Source organism: Mobula birostris, chromosome 10 (assembly GCF_030028105.1).
Source record: "Mobula birostris isolate sMobBir1 chromosome 10, sMobBir1.hap1, whole genome shotgun sequence".
NCBI lineage: Eukaryota > Metazoa > Chordata > Chondrichthyes > Myliobatiformes > Myliobatidae > Mobula > Mobula birostris.
In genome coordinates this window covers 102,186,411-102,201,559 of record NC_092379.1, presented here as the reverse complement: position 1 = coordinate 102,201,559, position 15,149 = coordinate 102,186,411, and the positions used below count along the sequence as shown (strand labels likewise).

The 15,149-nt window shown below is 39.4% G+C and overlaps 1 protein-coding gene across 1 annotated transcript in view; it reads right to left on the bottom strand.

The window, feature by feature from the left end:
- The window catches only part of frmpd3 (FERM and PDZ domain containing 3), a 133,513-nt gene that overhangs the window by 47,109 nt on the left and 71,255 nt on the right, over positions 1 to 15,149 (bottom strand). Inside the window, exon 8 of the mRNA XM_072269759.1 lies at positions 6,900 to 7,036. Coding sequence (XP_072125860.1) covers positions 6,900 to 7,036 — 137 coding nt within the window. The remainder of the gene's footprint in view (positions 1 to 6,899; positions 7,037 to 15,149) is intronic.

The following is a 15,149-nucleotide window of genomic DNA, read 5'->3' as shown; positions in this document are numbered from 1 at the left end:
CTGCACATTTACCTTTGTCAGCCATGACTTCAAGACCTGAGGCTCTGGAATTTCCTAAAACCCTCTGCCTCTCTTTCCTTGTATAGAGTACATCTTAAAACTTTAATAATTTGTTCTAATATTTCCTTTGCAATTGTAGGTTAATGATCATTAGCAAGTAATATATCACCACCTTCTTAAGAACAATTGGGGATGATAATAATTATTGGCCTTGCCAGTGATGCACACTTCTCAAAACATGAATATTTTCTTTAAGGGATAATACCAATAGATACCAACACCCCAGGCTGCAGATTAAATGTTCTGTTTCTCCTTCAAAACTCAGAAATCTAACACAAGTGATTAGGGCCTTTCCTCTCTGCCTCCTGCATTAGAATGTTTCTCCTACTTTTTATCAACAAGAACTGGTGGGATATTTGAGATGTGATCCAACCATATGATTTGCTAATTTTTGCTCCTGACACAAATTCTTCAGTAATTCAGTATCTCATTCATTTTGAAGATAAAAACGATTGCAGAAATTGGAACATGAAGCAAAGTGCAAAAGTCTGGAAAAAGTCAGTGATGCTCAAGAATGATCTGCGGAGCCAAAAGTTGTACGTCAATTGAACCCAGTCCTCAGCTCAAAAGGTTGATTTATACATGTTGTCTTCAGGTTCTGCTTGACCTGCTAAATTCTTCCAGTATTCTTTTTTTTATTCCATTGGCTTCATTCGCTACTCTGAACTCTTTAGATTTAAAGTCTATAAGACCAAAAGATCACAAGATATAGCAGCAGAATTAGGCCATTCAGCCCATCAAGCCTGCTCAGCGATTCATTCATGGCTGATTTATTATACTTCTCAACTCCATTGTTCTGCCTTCTCTCATAACCTTTGATTATCTGACTAATCAAGAATCTATCAATCTCTGCTATAAATATACTCAATACTTGGCATCCACAGCCATCCATGGCAATGAATTCCGGAGATTCACCATCCTCTGGCTAAAGAAATCCCTCCTCATCTCTGTTATAAATGGACGTCCTCTACTCTGAGGCTGTGCCCTCTGGTCCAAGACTCACCCACTAGAGGAAGCATTCTCTTCACATCCTCTCTGTCTAGGCCTTTCAATATTTGATAGGTTTCAATGAAATCTCCCCTCCATCCCATTTCTAAATTCCGGTGACTACAGACCAGGAACCATCAAACACACTTCATACATTAATTCTTTCATTCCTGGAATCATTCTTGTGAACCTCCTCTGAACCTTCTCCAATGCCAGCACATTTTTCCTTAGATAAGGGGTCCAAAGCTGCTCGCAGTACTTCAAGTGCAGTCTGACCAATGCTTTAAAGTTTAACTTGCAGGTTGAGCTGGTGATAAGGAAGGCAAATGCAACGTTAACCTCAGCCTCACATCCTTGCTTTTATATTCTAGTCTTGCCGAAATAAATGCTAACGTTGCATTTACCTCCCTTATCACCAGCTCAACCAGCAAGTTAAACTTTAAGGTATTCTGCACGAGGACTCCAAAGTCCTTTTGCACCTCTGATCTTTGAATTTTCTTCCCATTTAGAAAATAGTCTATGCCTTTATTCCTTCTACCACAGTTTCCTACACTATATTCCATTTGCCTCTTCTTTGCCCATTCTCCAAATCTGTCAAGTCCTTCTGCAGATTCCCTGCTTCCTTAATACTACCTGCCCCTCCACCTATCTATGGATTGTCTAAAAACTTGGCCACAAGCCATTGATTCCATCATCCAAATCATTGACATAAATGTGAAAAGAAGTGGTCGCAGTACCGACCAATACGAAACACCACTAGTCATTGGCATCCAAGCAGAATAGGCCTCCTTTATTTCCAATCTTTCCCTCCTGTAGATCATTGAACCTTCTATCATTGCTAGTATCTTTCCTGTAATACCATGGCCACTTATCTTGTTAAGCAGGCTCATGTGTGGCACCTCGTCAAAAGCATTATGAAAATTCAAGTAATCAATGCCCACTGACTCTCCTTTATCCATCCTGCCTGCTATTTCCTCAAAGAATTCCAACAGATTTGTCAGACGAGATTTCCCCTTAAGAAAACTATGCTGTCTTTTGTCTACAAACAACAGGAATTCTGCAGATGCTGGAAATTCAAGCAACACACATCAAAGTTGCTGGTGAATGCAGCAGGCCAGGCAGCATCCCTAGGAAGAGGTACAGTCCTGATGAAGGGTCTCGGCCTGAAACGTCGACTGTACCTCTTCCTAGAGATGCTGCCTGGCCTGCTGCGTTCACCAGCAACTTTGATGTGTGTTGCTGTCTTTTGTCTACTTTATCAGGTACCCCCAAATTCCCCAGAACCTCATTCTTAATAATGGACTCCAACATCTACACAATGACTGAAGTCAGGCTAACTCCACTATAATTTTCTTCCTTCTGCCTCCCTCCCTTCTTATGACACTTGCAATTTTACATTCCTTCGGAACCATTCCAGAATCTAGTGATTCTTGAAAGATCATTACTAATGCCTCCACAATCTCTTCAGCTACCCCTTTTAGAACCCTGGAGTATAGTCCATCTGCTCCAAGTGATTTATCTACCTTCAGATTTTTCAGCTTCCCAGGCATCTTCTCTTTTGCAATAGCAACAACACTCATTTCAACCGCCTGACACTTGAATTTCTGGCATACTGCTATTGTCTTCCACAGTGATCACTGATGCAAAATACTTACTAAGTATTTTGCTTGAATGAAGAATCATAATCAGGAAGAATGCCCTGGTGTAACTTTCCATAATGCATCGCTATGCCCTGTCTTAATAAATCCCATCAGCATTCTTTTGCCCACTTCCTCAGTTAATCAATGTTTTGTTACCTTGGACAATTTTGTTCATTGTCCACTATAGTGCTTTTTCTTCTAACATGGTGTGTTTTAATCTTGCAGGCATTAAATTTCATCCGCTATTAAGAGTTGCACAGCAGGGAAACATGACCTTCAGTAGAACTTATCCATGCTGACCAAGGTGCCTGCCTGAAATAGTTCCATTTCCCTGCATTTGGCTTATATCCATCAACACTTTGCTATCCATGTCTAGGCCCAAATGTCTTTTAAATGTTGCAATTTTACCTTGGTCAACCACTCTCTCTAGCAGCTCATTCCATATACCCACCACCCTCTGAATGAAAACCTGCCTCTCTTTATCCTTTCACTCTCACCTTAAACCTCTGCTGTCTAGTGTTATACTTCCCTACCCTAGGTAAAAGACTATTACCAACCACCTTATCTATGCCCCTCATGATTTTATAAATTCTATAAGGTCATTCCTAACCTTCCTGTGGTCAGGGGGAAACAGAATCACTCTATCCAGTCTCTCCTTATAACTCCAGTCCTCCAGTCCCAGAAGTACCCTTGTGAATCTTTTTTTGCACCTTCTCCTGCTCAGTTAGGTCTTTCCTATAACATTGCAACGGGAACTGCACAAAATATTCCATCTGCGGTCTCATCGATATCTTGTACAGCTGCAACATGATGTTCATATCATATGCCCAGATATCCATTTCCCTTCACAGATGCTGCCTGGCCTGCTGAGTTCCTCCAGCATTTTTGTATTTGTGCCTTCTTCACCACCTTGTCCGTGTTGCAACTTTCTGGGAACTACATACTTGTACCCCAGATCTCTCTGGCCTACAACACACCTATGGGTCCTGCCATTTACAAAGTATGCCCTTAATGCAATACTATGCCCTCTCGGAATAAACTCCATCTGCCATTCCTTTGTCCACTTTCTCAGTTAATCGATGTTTCGTTGTTACCTAGACAACTTTGTTCATTGTCCACTATAGTGCTATAGTTGAGAATTCTACTTTTTACATATTTTGTTCAAACTATTCTGTAACTTTTGAAAACTTTTGATTGACAACACTAACTGGTTTGGAATCACCTGTAGTTCTTATTGCCTGAGAACGAATGAAACCTAACATTGGAAACAGGAGTGGTCTTAGCACTAAGACATAAAGATGCCAAAGTAAAAAAAAAATCTAATTGCCCATGCTGGAAACCCAAATTAAAAACAGAAGGTTTTGAAAATGTTTAGCAGGTCATGTGACAGTTCCTAAATAGATGATCTGCTAAACAATACTCACTCTTTGTTCTCACTTACCAAGTTCTCAGAATCTGAGGTACATGTTGTAATTGGACTAAGCATTGTCCACTTGGACTTTCACTTAAAAGTCAATGAGAAGGTTGGTCTGACAGGGTGTTTCCTTATGATTCTCTATTGATTATATAATTTACTTATTTGTTTAGTTGAATATTCATTACATTGAAAATGACTTTAATCAGAATTCTTAGTTTTCTAGGAGGAGCAACCATATTAATGTCAGTGCATTCCAAGCAGAAATGGCCACTAAGCTGAAAATTGAATCGCATATAAGACAGTAAGAGGCCCTCTGACTCACCACAGCAATGCTGACCATTGTAGCCATCAATAGTAATTACATTTATGTGCATTAGGTCGATACACTTCTACGCCTTAGAAAGATCAGGGATTTTAAATTACAACCCAAAGCACTAATGTTCCCATTTAATATCAGCTTTAATGATTTAAGAATACATTCATGCAACTGTCAGGATTATGATTGGCCCAGAAATTGGCAATGTTAAATTCTGGGATGCATATTTTCTAGGATGTACATGCATATGCTTTTTGCTTTTCATACTTAAAATACTGAAATTGCTGAGAAACTGACTATTCATGCTAACGAAATTGTAAAAGCACAGTACAGTCTTTTAAAGTCATTTTTAGTATAGGGAAATATAGGTGGAGAAATGGATACCCTGCTAACATGCTCATTTTTGGCAATAAAGCCCATTTTCAGCTGTATTGGTAAAATTACGCTAACACAGCAACTTCTAATGAATGCATTAATAGAAAGAAAATTTTAAACAATTATGTTCTTTTACAGTTAGATTGTGTGATTCAAGGCAGAATTAAACATTATGCAAATAATTTTTTTACATGAATCTTGAACTATCACCTAGCCAGGCCTATTCTAAGCACGCTTGCATACAATTTCTCAACTGCTGCTTTTTTAAAATTATATTACTTTCAGATCATGTTGAATATTATCATCCTACTGTTGCAGTATCCAAGGACTGGTAAGACTTCTATTTGCTGTTAATTTCTGGGTTACTGATGAACAGAAAACAACATGAGTGTTGGCTTGTATACTTTCCTTAAGAAACACATAAGAACAACCGTTATGACTACTGAAATCTTTGGGACTTTCATTGTTTATGCTAACAGAAGCAAGTATTGGTAGTAATGTAGGTAATTTGTTGTTTGTCTCCAATTTGTGCATAGTTTCCTTAATTCCCTGTGTGTAAATTGAAGGTTATTTGAGATATTTATTTGCTATGTTACTATTTCATATGTCAACTGTTTCTGAATTAATGACACAATTGGAAGTGCGGAGGTGGTTTTCTTTTCCTTCCCTACTCTCAGCTCACATTGTTCTTCCTATAACAGTGAGGAGTGGCTACTGTGTTCTTGGAGGGGGGAGCAAGAAGGATACTGGAGTACTCAGCTCTTAGTCTGAGCAGAGCAATGTGATCTTGATATTGTTTATTCCTCCTCCTTAATTCATGTTATTCAGTCTCCCCTCCATTTATTCTAGCCTGTTATTAGTTCATATTGAATTTTCTAATTCTCACCTGCACTTCATAAAATATTGCTGGTCCTTCATTTTTACTGTGTCTAAGTCCTGGAACTTCCTGTTCAGCAGCACTGTCTGAATATCAGTACCAAAGGGATAGCAGGCAGGTCCAGGAAGGCACCTCACTCATCACCTTCTCAATGGACTGACAGCTTCACAGAATATTAATATAGAAAAATCAATGCTGTTTTCTTTCTTATTTCCCCATCTATTTCAGTGATATTCTTGTTTTTGAAGAACTTAAACAATTTGATATTACTGATACAGAAAATTATAAATCCCACCCTTAGTATGCCGCTATGCAATACCTAGAACAGTAGCAGTTCAGAGCTGAAAATGGACCGAAGGGTATTAAAAGCAGCACTGGGAAAGGGGAGTTTTGAGAGACTTTGAGAGGTTGTCAGAAAAAAATCTATTTAATTTGTTCTCAATCATTGAAAAATGAATAACATTCAAAGAAATCTGACTGCTTCTGTGGTCCATTTCCCCCCGATTGTTAATAATTCATGTAACAGAGACTTTTCCTAACTCTTGATATCAATTCCATGAATCAGTTTGTTTTTCAGCAGGATATTATCTCTTTAAGGTCCTTTCCTGCTGACCTTACGTGGAGTCTTTTGGCTACACATTATCTTGGCCATTTTTACTCAAACTTGTGGTCTGCAATCTAGGCTTCAATTCACTATTTGGTTTCCTTTTATTCCTCAGATACCTTAAGTTCTTTATCCGGGTTCTCTTTTCATCAGCAGGAGCTGATTGGAGTCTCTTTTATTTACCTTCTCACAAGAAGCACACGATTAGAAACAATATTATATCTTTTATTTTCAGTCCAGAAAGCTTTAAGAAAAAGGCACAAATGTATTGGGATTTAATTTGCCTTTTATGTACATACTGCTGCTGAATATTCTGTTTCTTAAAAATTCCAGAAGATTTAATTGTAACATTTTAAGCATCTTTGCATGGTAAAATCAGACATTATGAAAAGGAAACATTACAGCTCAAGTTAACCAAAAAATTCTGGTGATCCTAATTCTCAGTTGTCTCATGCTCAGTGAATTATATTCCAGAACATGTCCTTTGCTGTTAAGCAGAAAGACTGTGGTTCAAGTTGGTTGCTCATCACCATCTTTGTAACAGTAATTAGAGAGGGTCAATTAATGCTGGACTTGCTAGCCATATACACATGTTGAAAAATGAGTAAATATAAAATACTTACTCAACGTTTCTGAGGGTGATCTTCTGATTGGTTCTTGCACTGGAGACAGTGATGTAGATATGCAGCGCAGTCAATTTCAGCATTATATTTTCTGCTAAGTCACCACTGAATCGTTCTTTCATCACATCACTGCAGCTCTGCAGAAGGAAAGTAAAAACTTCTGAAGTTATTCAGTAAATACTAGTAACAGAAATGCACTTTCACAACCTCAAATTTCCCATCTCCTCTCAGGAAACCATGGATTTTTGATGGGGTAAATTGCCTCCTGGCATTTTTCTCAAGTGATAATTTTCACATGTTAAACTGGAGAGGAGAATGTTGTCAGGCCTTTTGAGGAAAGGAGAAAGGGCGGGTTGGCTGGGAAGTGGGGGAGCTGTGGTGAGTAGATGTGGAGGGTGGGAAATTGAAGTTATGTCATTCTCAGTCATGATGAGTCGGCTATTTATTCCTCTCCATAGATGCTGCCTGACCTGCTGAGTTCATCCAGCATTTTGGTGTGTTACTTTTCCAGTCCTGTCTTCACTTGACACAAATCTACAGTATATATGAAATGCATAGCAGGAGTCAAAAGACAGAAAATAAAACAAGTTTTACTTAATTTGCTAATCCATAGTTTCGAAGCACAGAAGTGAACGAGAGTAATTCAAGCTATTGCTTGCTTTTGCTAGAGTTTCCTAGATCAGCACAGAGCAATTTAACCTTGGAATCAGTTTGGCACATGAAAGCCCCAAGCCCTAGGACTTGAGATCCATTTCTCCATCTGACTATTGAGGGAAAATTACCATTTTTCACACTAATTACAGTATACACCATATTATTTTTCTGATATTCTTTATATTGGTGTGAATGCCATGTAGTTGTTCTGCTCACCTTATGCAGTGCATTTCCTAGCTCTGTTACATTTACTCACCAGCTGTTTTTCGCTGGTTGATACACTCACTCTGCTTCATGCGACCATGCTCCTCCATGTTGAACAACTCATGGAAGAAGCACTGAAAAATCTACATTGGTACCGAGTCTCCAAAGTCTATCACCAGAGTGGCTTGCAAGCACTATCAATGACCAAGTTGACTGAGTCCTGAAGGACACAGATACCAAACTGGATCAATGAGAGGTAATGAATAATGAATAAATGTTGTGCAAAAGTCTTAGGCACGCTAGATATATATATATACTGTATGTGCCTAAGAATTTTGCACAGCACTGTATTTATCAACATGGAGTGGAGAGTGAGTTTGTAAATCTGGCAGGACCAAAGGATATTGGGAATGGCGGCGGTGGAGTGCTGCGGGAGGAGTGTGGGGTAGGTGGCAGGGAAGGAATGCCAGGTATGGCGATGGTGCGGGTACAGACACACCACGTCTTGAGACATCAGCAAGGTTATTTGATTCCAAACAGTTGGTTTATTAATCATTTCAGAATATCTCTCTGGTGTTTCCCACTCCCTTCCTTCTCCCAACCATGAATCCCCTCTCTACTCTCTTCAAACCCAGTCCACAATGGAGACTCATAGCAGAATCAGGATAATCATCACTCACATATGTCATGAAATTTTTTTTGTGGTATTAGTACAGTGCAATACATAAAATTACTACAGTACTGTGGAAAAGTCTTAGGTACCCTTACTAAATATATGTGCCTCAGGCTTTTGCACAGCACAGTACTGAAACACTACAGTTGTGCTAAATCGGATAGACTCTGAATAGGCTTCACACTCAAAGCTAGGTATCGATGAGTGTTGTGGACCTTTACCAGCAGAGATATGTACACAATACAATCCATAATGTTATGACCTGGCATCTCTCTCTCTCTCTACTATTACAGTGAAGCAAGGGATAACCCTAATTTAATTTAAAACACCTAGTGAACTTTTATCACAGGACATTTAAAATGCTATCAGATGCAATACATAGAAAATAAGATGCAACAGGCAGCTAAGGGATCCCACAATCAACACATCAAATCTAAGTTTGGTAGTCTGACCGCCTTAATTATGTAATTGAAGAGAGAAGGCAGCTCTAAGAATTCCATCTTTGTTTGTGGTGTAGTTCACCATGAGAATGGTACAGACAATGCTGAAACATCAACAACTGTGGACAGTCAGTTATGCTGCACAGATAATATGTTTTGGCTTCATTTGTCAGCTCCATCATAGGCACTAGTCTCTGTAATATACAAGACACCTTCTAGGAGCGGTGCCTCAAAAAGGCAGTATCTGTCATTAAGGACCCCCACCACCCAGGACATGTCCTCTTCTCATTGTTAACATCAGGAAGGAGGTACAGAGCCTGAAGACACACATTCAGTGATTCAGGAACAGCTTTTTACCCTCTGCCATCTGATTTCTGAATAGTCATTGAAACCATGAGCATTACCTCACTGTGCTTTTGTTTCCGTTTTTGCACTACTTGTTTAATTTTGCCAAGACCATTCAGCTCCAGACTGCCTCGTGCTCTTGTTTCAAATATAGACAAAAAGACGTGATAAATCAAGTCCTTTTTCACTTCCATTTACTCGGTGAGATTCAGTGTTTATATGCAACTCTCCAGGCTGAACAGTTTGGGGCCGATGTTGGCACGGAATTAATCTCTACCTCTTCATTTTTGAGCATGCTTGAATATCTGGATGCCTTTGCCCAGCGTTACTCATGGAGACTGCCTCTTGTTAGAAGGATATTAAGATGGCATTCTAAGTGAAGCTGTATCTCAGCTTGAAGAAATAAGATTTGTTGGACTAGGCTGGGAGGGGAAGTGTGGAGACAGCCAAGAGATGCTGGTCACAGTAAAAATTAATTTAAGTTGTACTCTAAAAAAGTAGATTGGGAAGATATATGTTGTTATATTGCATAGAAAAACAGATGCAAACCTACAATTTCTTGTCAACTAAAAATATAAACACTGGACTGTAAACAGTATTTAAAGAAATTCTATTCCTATTTATTTTAAGTGTTAATATATCTATTAAGATAGCAAACAACTCAGATCAACAAATTAAACTTTCATGTGTAAACGTCACGCAACATAATTTTTAACCTTCCAAGAGACACATGTCCACAAAAGGGTAAATTCATTTTATTAGAGGTATCCACATTATCACTTAAAGTTATTAATTAACTGACAGTAATATCAGGAATTAAGAATCGAATTCTGGAGTAAAAACAGACTTCGTTGAAGTATGTAGTGCTGTGGGAGATTATCTCTTATGATAAAGAAAATATGCATAATTTTATTGATACATTGGTCATGACTATATAACAAGATGGAATATTGATTGAGTTTGTCTGTAAGCTATTGCTTTGCAGTTGATTAGCTCGGATAAGTGCAGCTTTTTAATGGGATGATGTCATCTTAAGGAGGAAGGGATATTGATCTAGTGAACATGATTGAATTTACCTACATGCACATTTCTGTGCAATGTTTTGTAGCAGAGTGTTTGGAATAAGATGGATGATGTCACACTTGTGTAGAATGGGAAAGTTATTAACCCAATATGGGAACTAAATATGGCTGCTAAGACTCTCCTGGATTGTGGGAAGGTGGGTGGTGGATTCTGGATGGGAAATCTAATGGGTTTGTGTTTAGCAAAGTAAAATGAGAAGTGGTAATCATAGGGCATTCTATAATTTGATAGACTGATACCATCCATCTAGACTATGGACAAAGGCCATGAAATGATGCAAGAATAAGAGACAACTAGTGTAGAATTTGAAAAAGGGAGAAAATCAAATTGTCAAGGTCAACATTGGAACAAATGACAAAGGTGGAATCAGACAGATGTTCCTGCTAAATAGTCATAGTCATAACTTTATTGATCCCGAGGGAAATTGATTTTCGTCACAGTTGCCCCAACCAAGAATAGAGTATAAATATAGCAATATAAAACCATAAATAATTAAATATTAATATGTAAATTAGGCCAGGAAATTAGACAGAACCAAGAAATGATGTAAGCCATGTGCAAGTTTGAGTCAAGGTGGTATCGAGTTGTGATGTCTGTTGATGGCGTGGTTCAGATTTAGCTATTTTTTTAAGGTTTTTAGGGATGATTTTGGGGACAGAGTGGGGAGTTAGGGGTCAGGTTAGTGTTTAGGGACAGGGAAAAGGGAGAGTTGGAGGTCAGGGGCAGTAAATGAACAGTTGGGGACAGGAGCCTGTATCCTGAGTCCAGGCTGGAACACTCTGTGGTTGAAGCTCAGTGAACCCAGAGTTGGGTTGATAGATGCTGAGGAGACCAGCGATCCCCAGGTCAGCAAATAGCAAGTCAGAGGTCCATACAGGCAGGAGTCACAAGGGCCGGTGATCCCCCAGGCCAACAGAATCAGAGGTCTATGTGAGTCCTGAGCCCAAGGTCTCACACCATGGTTGAAGGTCAGCAATAGTGGAGGTTGGTCAACCAAGGTTCAAAGAGTAATTCTGTGATTGGGTGAGTTCTGGGGTTGAGGCCTGAGGGGCAAACCTGTGATCGGTGAGCCCTGGGGTTGATACACAGAGGTCAGCAAAGTCCAGAGGGCAAAGCTGAAGGTCAAAGTCCAGAGCTTGGTGGGTCCGGAGAAAGAAAGCTCAAAAGGTCAAGGACCGAAGTCATCAAGTCCAGAGAAGAAAGCCCATGAGGCTGAAGGCCAAAGTCAATGAATCCAGAGGTGGAGGCCTGAAGGTTGAGTCTGGAGTCTGGGCCAAAATTAAAATCTTAATGTCTGCAAACCTGAGAGTCCGGCGCCAAGCACTGGAGGTACAAGGCAGCTTGTCCTGGGACTGGAGGCCTGTCTATGTGCATGAGAGAGCCGGCGGGAAGGGGTTTATTTTGCTGTTGTTGTCCCTTGCATTTTTCTGCTGAACATTGTGGGTGTGCTATGTTGGAATCCATGGTGGCACTTGCAGAATGCCCCAGCACATCCTTGGGTGTGTTTGTTGTTAACACAAGTGATGCACTTCACTGTATATTTTTATGAATATGTGATAAATAAATCTGAATCTGAGTTGACATGAGGAGAAGTATGTGAATAATCAACTACTAAAGGGCTTAGAAAGCTTTGATGATAGATCATTAACCTGAGACATTAATCCTGTTTCTTCATTCATGTATGGTACCTGTCTTGTTTTTATTTCAGATTTATTGCATCTGTATTTTTCCTTTTAAAGTGCTGGTATGAAGAGAGTTGTTCTTCTTGATGGGAGACTGATACATGCACTGGATCAAGGAGCCATGTCAATAGGATGTGTCCTTGTGAAAAGGTTATGTTGTGCGATAATAAAAGTTTTAAACAGTGAGGCAGATAGGAGATCTACAATAAATCAAACAAGGCCTAATGTCACTTCATTCAGAAAGGAGAACGAACATACAGCAATCATCACAATACTGATGAGGGCAAATGTTGACGACATTACACTGGGTGGAACCATTCACAGGGACTGCAGAGAGGTTAGCAGAGAAAAGTAAGCACTGCCATTTAAATTAATTGCACCAATATTGTGAAAAAAGAAATCTTGAAAAGGGAAAAGATGAAATAGAGTAGCTGCATTTATTTGAGTAGTAAAATAGAATTAGTAAAACATAATAAAAAAGGGCAGTCTACATTACAGCTAACTGAGAAAGGGAGTAGGAGCAAGAAGTATGCAAACACATTAAGAAAATGAACAAAAACAAAAAGAACAATATTGCAATAATCACGGGGAATTTTAATTACTTCAAAATTAACTGTTGAAAAGAAGAAACAAAGTAGATGAGAAAGCAGAGATCCTTTCATTTGTGCAGGGCACCTTTCAGAATGATTCCGAATTCCGAATGACGTATCAGTGCATACTGATACAGCAGAATGGAATCAGAATTACAGGGGACTTTGTATCATTAAACCATATATTTAGAAATATGTTACCGACAGTGCTGTTGCCCTTCTTTGCTGTACTATGCTGTACCAGGAACTTGGGTGTCAGGAAACAGGCATTCTGGCAGCAATGATTCACTAACAGCTCAGTGTGGACAAGCTGTTAGTAAGGGCTGGTGTTGAGTGAGCTGGGACAAGCAGTGCACTGCTCTCTGCTAAGATGTGAAGTTCAAGACTAAATCTTGTTTAGCGTAGTGAATACAGGTTATTAGCGGTAATTGACAGTAGCTGTTTCAAGTATTTAAAGATCAATGAAACTGTAGGCATCTGTCAACATATACCTGCTTATTACTTTCCCCTGGTTCCCCTCCTCCTTCCCTTTCTCATTTGTTCCACTCTTCTCTCCAACCAGATACATTCTTCTCCAGCCTTTGACCTTTCCCATCCTCCTGGCTTCACCTATCACCTTTCAGCTAGCCTCTTTCTCCAACCTCCACTGTTTTTTTCTTCCCCCTTCCTTTTCAGTCCTGAAGAAGGGTCTCAGCCTGAAACTTCGACTAACTATTCATTTCCTTAGATGCTGCCCAACCTGCTGAGTTCCTCCAGCATTTTGTGTGCATTGCTTTGGATTTCCTGCATCTGCAGACTTTCCTAAGACTAGCCCTGAGCCCCACAGCTCAGCAAAGGGTGGCCACATGGTTGGCCATACTCCACCCAGCAGCAAACCATGCAGTTTCTCCACATGAATGAGTCTTTGCTCTGGGAGTGCTAGACTCACTGCACTGCAGGGCACAGCCCACATGAACATCTTTTCTACAGTATGGTGGGCTATAGCTGTGAGCATCCAGACTGGTATTAATACTCAGTGATCCGTGCAGTAGTGGTATATAATCAGCCCAACGCACAATGATTCACTACTGGATCTCATAATAGAGATTGAACCAGGCAGAAAGAAAAATAGGGAAACTACAAGGCAATTATATCTAATATAATAAGACTATAAACATGACAAAGTCCAGTGTAATATATAGGAGAAAAGATTGTAAAACTGAAAAAAAGAACATTGCAGGGAAAAAAGCACAGTATTGGGAAAAAGTGATGTAAAATAGCAAGGGGAAACATTCTATATAAGGTTCAATAAATTCAAGGAAAATATATACTTTGCTAAAAATAAGAACACACTAAAGACTGTTGAGTCACGGAGAGGGAGACTAACAAAATGTTAAAACTGAAGCCAAGAGACAAATACTGGCAGCAGAGAAGAGCATGACAAAGAATGCCATGAGATTTAGAAAAACATTTAAAATTCAATGAAAAAAAGAGGAATCAAATATTAATATTTTAAGGAATAAAAGAATAAGGTATTTCATCACCTCATAAATTAGCAAGAAAGAGTTGAGAAAATACAATTCTTATTAGGCTTGATAAACGGACTACTTTTCCAGCTGGAATGTCTAGAATTAAAGGTCACAATCACAGCCTCAGTATAAGGGATTGGCCAATTTGGCCTGATACTAGAAATGTCTTCACTCAAGGCGCTATGGATGTTTGGAAGTGGCTGTCCTGGAGCGTAATACCTTTCCTGATTGCCAATCTGATCCTGCCTGGTTGTTATGCTCTTTCTGTCTTCATTCCCGGGGTTTTATGTCATTGGTTAACCTCAGCCACTCATGAGATTTATTGTGGCTTCAGCAGAGTCTCAATATTCAATGGTCATTGTAAATTAGTTTGACTCATTGGTTCAGTGCAAGTGAGACCAGAGGCCTGCTGTTGGTTTCGTACATGAAGAAATCTCCAATGGATGCCCAGAACATAATTAAAAGTGCAAGCACAGGTCTTCAGTGGAGTCTACATTTTGCTCGGGCTGAAACTGAGTAACCTAAGTTAGTGGTGGAATGTGCTTCTATCATGCTGGAGGCTGTCTTGTTAGATTTGGGATTTTCAGCTTCATACGGTATTGGGTTTAATCAGTTATAATTCTTGCAGTACAGCAATAAAAGGATGAAGGTTTTAGATATTCATTATAAGGGGTTCACAGGCCTAGAAAATGTATTTTGCCTCAAAGTGAACATTAAACTGGTGTAGATGCAGGGTTGATGAATTTTGTGTTATGACACCTTTCCCACCCCACGGCAATATTTTACATGGACAATGTTCAGGGCATTGTGTACAATAGATTAAAACCACACAGTAGCCTTTCCTTTGATAGCTCTGCCATGTTTTAACCGAGGAATGTTTTGGTCCAGTTTGGAGGTTGCAGGTTAGCAAGGAGCTTCTGTTTGTGAAGTCTGGTGAAGAGGAGAGGGTGTTACATTAACACAAGAATCATTGTCTGAAAATAATCAGGTTTCAAGAGTCAATGCCATTGGCCTCAGAATGGGAGTGTTAGGCTTTTTAAAATGTTTCTATGCATGTTCTGTGGTCTTCAG